The sequence below is a fragment of the Salmo salar genome, chromosome 16 (assembly GCF_965601325.2).
Source record: "Salmo salar chromosome 16, fSalSal1, whole genome shotgun sequence".
Lineage (NCBI taxonomy): Eukaryota > Metazoa > Chordata > Actinopteri > Salmoniformes > Salmonidae > Salmo > Salmo salar.
The window spans coordinates 44,661,421-44,667,429 of record NC_138306.1 but is presented as its reverse complement, the minus strand read 5'-3'; the positions used below and the strand labels follow the sequence as shown (position 1 = coordinate 44,667,429).

The 6,009-nt window shown below is 40.3% G+C and overlaps 1 protein-coding gene across 1 annotated transcript; it reads left to right on the top strand.

The window, feature by feature from the left end:
• The first annotated feature begins 1,548 nt into the window (after positions 1 to 1,548).
• LOC106573907 (transcription factor JunD) lies at positions 1,549 to 3,244 on the top strand. Its single transcript, XM_082962744.1, has one exon. The coding sequence runs from the start codon at positions 1,912 to 1,914 to the stop codon at positions 2,725 to 2,727; it is 816 nt and encodes a 271-aa protein (XP_082818870.1). The 5' UTR covers positions 1,549 to 1,911; the 3' UTR covers positions 2,728 to 3,244.
• Positions 3,245 to 6,009: the final 2,765 nt, after the last annotated feature.

Genomic DNA, 6,009 nt, shown 5'->3' with positions numbered 1-6,009 from the left:
TAAATCGTTTTTTCCCCTCATCAATCTACACACAATACCCCATAATGACAAAGCGAAAACAGGTTTTTAGAAATGTTTTGCACATTTATTAAAAATAAAAACAGAAATAGCTTATTTACATATGTATTGAGCAGGGTGCCTGTGGATCAGTTGTTGTGGGGGGTTAAGTGCCTTGCTAAAGGCCACAAAGGCAGGTAATGGCAGCAGGAACTGTATCTCCCCTTACAGTGACAACACAGATATACACCAGTGAGGCTGATTGAGGGTAATTTGATATCTGATGTTTCTGTAGTAGTAATGGGATTCTGGCAAATCAAGCACTTTACATGTGAGTGTGCCTTTCCTGTGTCAATCAGTTGTAGAGTGACCTTGAATCACTGAGAGTCATTTTATGTATGTTTTCATGAAACTAATTATAAAAACACATAAAAACCATACTCATTGTGACAGTTTAGCAGACAGCAACATATAGGAGCAATGTGGGTTAAGTACCTTGCTCAAGGACACATTGACAGATTTGTCACCCAGTCGGTTTGGGTTTGTTTACTTTTCAGTTACTGGCCCAACACTTTTTCTCCATTTGTTTTTTTCTTTATCTGACTTTCACCACACTATTTATTTAAATGTTGTATTTAAAAAAAAATATTAAAACATACAATCTACCTGCAGTGAAGATGCTTAACATTTACATTACATTGTTATCTAACAGACTCCCATCCAGAGCAACCCACAAAAGCAACCAGGGTCGACACCCTGCCCAAGAGCATGTCGACAGGTCTCTCACCAGGTCAAAACGGGGACCCGAACCAGTGATCTATTGGCCACTGGCCCAAGCTCCCAACCGCCAGGCCACTAACCCTCCAAGATCCCCTCACAGTTCCCCGAGGGCTGCCCCTCAACCATCTGAGACCCCTGCCAAAAAATCCTAATAACAATACTAAAAATATGTCTTGAATCTTGCATCGTTTCATATATCAACTCATACACCCTGTGCCATGGCATCGGTACACCAAAAATCTGTTCCCAGCTATTTTGCAATCTGTATGGCACAGCAGTCAACATCCTGGTCCTCAAATGAAACTGGTATACTTTCCTTTTTATGGTATTTTTATTCCTCCAACAGTATTGATCATTTATATTGGGCAGACAGACCAGTTTGCTACATTGTCACGCTGCCACATTTGAGTTCTACCATAATATTTGTTGTAATATTTGTTATATCTTTTCAGGGGGATGACATTGGAATTATAACCAGCTTTGCACCACACTTCTTAGATAAAGTCAAAAGAATGTGTCCCACTTAATAGTGCAAAAATATTTGTCTAACCGATCTAAATGACTTGTTTTACTGTACAAAATGCAAAAGAAATAGAATAGGGAAGAAAACAAGCACTGACCAACCCCCACGCCTCGATCCAAAGGTTTGCTATGACATCAAACCACAATGCACCGCACTGTTTGCAGTTTACCCGCCTTTTCCATGGTAATATGAATAGTACGTCCCCTTATTCAAATAAAATACTGGAAAAACGTCATTTCTGTCCAATCTGCGCGCTCTGAAGTGACACAATGGAACCTACGAGGATAGAAAAGATGGAGGCAGCGCGCGAGCGCACGCATAGAAACTTCTACCTTTCTAGCTGGAGGCTGGTCATCTATTGTTTCTTATTAATTGTTTCTTATTAAGGCAAAACAAAAAAAGGACATCATTAGTGAAGGAAAATGCGATCAATACACTGAACGTGGACAAGGGTAGGAAAACTTTAAACGCGGATTTGATTTGATTGTGCGCAAATTACGCATCGTTTCCTCTTCAACAACTGAGCTGTTATGGGAACCCCTCTTTCTGTTGTGAGGGTGTGCTGAATTTTTACAGCTGCCGTCATCTAAGATTTTGTATTTTTTTTAAATATGATGAAGGACATGAGTTTAAACCTGGCAAATTCCACAAATTTAAAGCCCAATCTCCGCGACACCGAGAGCATCCTCATCTCCTCGGACCTTGGCCTGCTGAAACTGGCCTCCCCGGAGCTAGAGAGACTCATCATTCAGTCCAACGGAATGGTCACAACAACACCGACCTCTCAGTTCCTCTACCCCAAGTCGGTAACCGACGAACAGGAGTTTGCAGAGGGATTCGTCAAGGCTCTCGAGGATTTACACAAACAGAACCAGCTGAACGGCGGAACGTGCGCTCAAACGAACAGTATGGACTTAAGCACCAACGTTGCTCCTGTCACCATACACCTGGACCTACCCGTCTATACGAACTTGAACAGTTATGGCAATGGGCCTTTGGGAACCACTGTCAATTACTCCACAGACGCTGTCCCCTTCCCACCACCTCCCTCTCATCATTTAGGCTCCACACAACAGCAAGCGCATTCCCGGCTGCAATCCTTGAAGGATGAGCCGCAGACAGTCCCTGACGTGCACAGCTTCGGCGACAGTCCGCCACTGTCGCCTATCAACATGGACACGCAGGAGCGCATTAAAGCTGAGAGGAAAAAGCTGCGGAATAGAATTGCTGCGTCCAAGTGTAGAAAGAGGAAACTGGAGAGGATATCCAGACTCGAGGACAAAGTTAAGAACCTAAAAACTCAAAACACTGACCTGGCCTCAACGGCAAATGTACTCCGGGAACAAGTGGCTCAGCTAAAACAAAAGGTTTTGAATCATGTGAACAGCGGATGCCAGTTATCACCACATCAAATTCAAGTGTACTAGTAGCAGGATGACATTTGTCAACCAGCATAAATAAGCTCATTAAACCTTTACTTGTTGGCTCTCAAATATTTCCACTATGTGCATGGAGCCAACGACGTTACAGACTGAAAGGACTTCACTAATGTACGTTTTTGTATACTGTTTACACATTATTTCTCATGGGTGTACTTTACATAGACAGTCCCAAGACTTGACCAAATCAGCATATCGTCATTGTATTACTATATCATAGCCTTATACTGAAAGTAAAAAGTATTTGCATGTTTATTGACAAACTCGAATGTTACCTAACAGGTTTGGGCACATGTCATTTCTTAGCATTTTAACGTTTACAAGCAAGCATTTATGAACAGATTACATGTACATTTTATATTCAATGTTCCACAATGTCTTATTTCAGTGTTTTCTTATATTAATGTGAAGCTGTCATCTTTTGTTGCACTGAATAGTTTATTTCACATTCCTATTTTTACTTGGATTCTGATATCAAATAAACTTTGCTTGATAATACAAGGCACATGTTTTACTCTCTGTTGTGTTCATTTCCTGATTCATTTTGATGCAACAACAACAGAGCAAGATGCTATACATAATGTCTTCACAGTAGATCTTTATACCAGTTGCGTTTGCACAATAGACTAAATGAATGGGTGGGGCACAGTAAGATATTGCTCAATACATATTTGGGAAATCCAATAAGTTAAAACTTGTGTCCAACCCAACATTAAAATCCAATGATGTACCTACATTTGTAGCTTATTCAAATCATATATGATTTGATATAAACATTTTTTTAGTACAACAGTTTGTTTATGGAGTTGCACAACACATACAGTACCAGTCAATAGTTTGGACACACCTACTCATTCCAGGGTTTTTCTTTATTTTGACTATTTTCTACATTGTAGAATAATAGTGAAGACATCAAAACTATGACATAACACATATGGAATCATGTAGTAACTAAAAAAGTGTTAACAAATCAAAATATATTTTATATTTGAGATTCTAGTAGCCACCCTTTGCCTTGATGACAGCTTTGCACACTTGGCATTCTCTCAACCAGCTTCATGAAGTAGTCACCTGGAATGCATTTCAATTTACAGGTGTGCCTTGTTAAAAAATAATTTGTGGAATTTATTTCCTTCTTAATGTGTTTGAGTCAATCAGTTGTGTTGTGACAAGGTAGGGGTGGTAGCCCTATTTGGTAAAAGACCAAGTCCATATTATGGCAAGAACAGCTCAAATAAGCAAAGAGAAATTACAGTCCATCATTACTTTAAGACATGAAGGTCAGTCAATTTGGAAAATGTCAAGAACTTTGAAAGTTTTTTCAAGTGCATTCGCAAAAACCATCAAGCGCTATGATGAAACTGGCGCTCATGAGGACCACCACAGGGAAGGAAGACCTAGAGTTACCTCTGCTGCAGAGGATAGATTTATTAGAGTTACCAGCCTCAGAAATTGCAGCCCAAATAAATGCTTCACAGAGTTCAAGTAACATCAACATCAACTGTTATCTCAACATCAACTGTTCAGAGGAGACAGCGTGAATCAGGCCTTCATGGTCGATTTGCTGCAAAGAAACCACTACTAAAGAACACCAATAAGAAGAAGAGACTTGCTTGGTCCAAGAAACAAGAGCAATGGACATTTTTATTTAACTAGGCACGTCAGTTAACAACAAATTCTTATTTAAAGTGACGGCCAAACCCGGACCAATTATGCACCGCCCTATGGGACTCCCAATCACGGCCGGTTGTCATACAGCCTGGAATTGAACCAGGGCCTGTAGTGATGCCTCTATCACTGAGATGCAGTGCCTTAGACCACTGCGCCACTCGACATTTAACCGGTGGAAATCTGTCCTTGGTCTCATGAGTCCAAATTTTAGATTTTTGGTTCCAACCGCTGTGTCTTTGTGAAACGCAGAGTAAGTGAAGGGATGATCTCCACATGTGTGGTTCCCACCGTGAAGCATGGAGGACGAGGTGTTATGGTGTTTTGCTGGTAACACTGATTTATTTTGAATTCAAGGCACACTTAACCAGCATGACTACCACAGCATTCATAGCGATACGCCATCCCATCTGGTTTGCGCTTAGTGGGACTATAATTTGTTTTTCAACAGGACAATGACCCTCCAGGCTGTGTAAGGGCTATTTGAACAAGGAGAGTGATGGAGTGCTGCATCAGATGACCTGGCCTCCACAATCACCTGATCTCAACCCAATCGAGATGGTCTGGGCTGAGTTGGACCGCAGAGTGAAGGAAAAGCAGCCAACAAGTGCTTAGCATATGTGTTGGAAAAGCATTCCAGGTGAAGCTGGTTGAGAGAATGGAAAGATTGTGCAAAGCTGTCATCAAGGCAAAGGTTGGCTACTTTAAAGAATCTAAAATATAAAAATATATTTTGATTTGTTTAACACTTTTTTGGTTACTACATGATTCCACATGTTATTTCATAGTTTTGATGTCTTCACTATTATTCTACAATGTAGAAATAGTAAAAATAAAGAAAAACCCTTCAATGAGTAGCTGTGTCCAAACTTTTGACTGGTTCTGTATGCCCATGGCACACTTTTCCACTAATTTATGTGAATTTTAAAAGTTGGCATTTTAGCCAACATTATTGGGTCTTTGCTGACTCAGTAGTGTAAAACGTTTGATAACATGCTTTGGTATTCTTATTCCTGGCATCCCGTCCGGAGAATGCATCCCATCGTGAAATTGTAGCATTTAGCGTCAACATATTGGATACAAATCTGTCCATTCATCACAGGAAGTCTGTTGACTGTGATGTCAGTCAGTAACATTTGTATCATCATGGTGTCTTGTGCCCTCTGCTGGTATAATATGATTGCATGAACTCTGAGTATAGGAATTCAACACAATTAATTGTATCAACACAATTGTTTGCTCTGATGTCTTAAGTTCAACTGAGTGCTGGCTATGCTGCCTTATCAGGCTATTTGGTAAGTCTACATATTATAATTAAGTCCAAAACATGAAAAACAAGACTACTTTTAGTTACTTTGTACAGTATAAAAGCGTTTGCATAGGACCAAGTTGTCGTAGCACAGATCGTTGTTTTTTCCCCCAATTTAAATCAAGCCTGGATGCTTCATGGATCATTTTATGACAAGGTAATCTCAGGTGTAGACACCATAGTGTAGACAGCCAGACACTTATGAGATAGTAGCTATCAGAAGGTCCGAGCTTGCTATGAACACAGAATCAGAGACCACTCTACAGATAGTATAGGGTAGCGTAGGTGCCTAT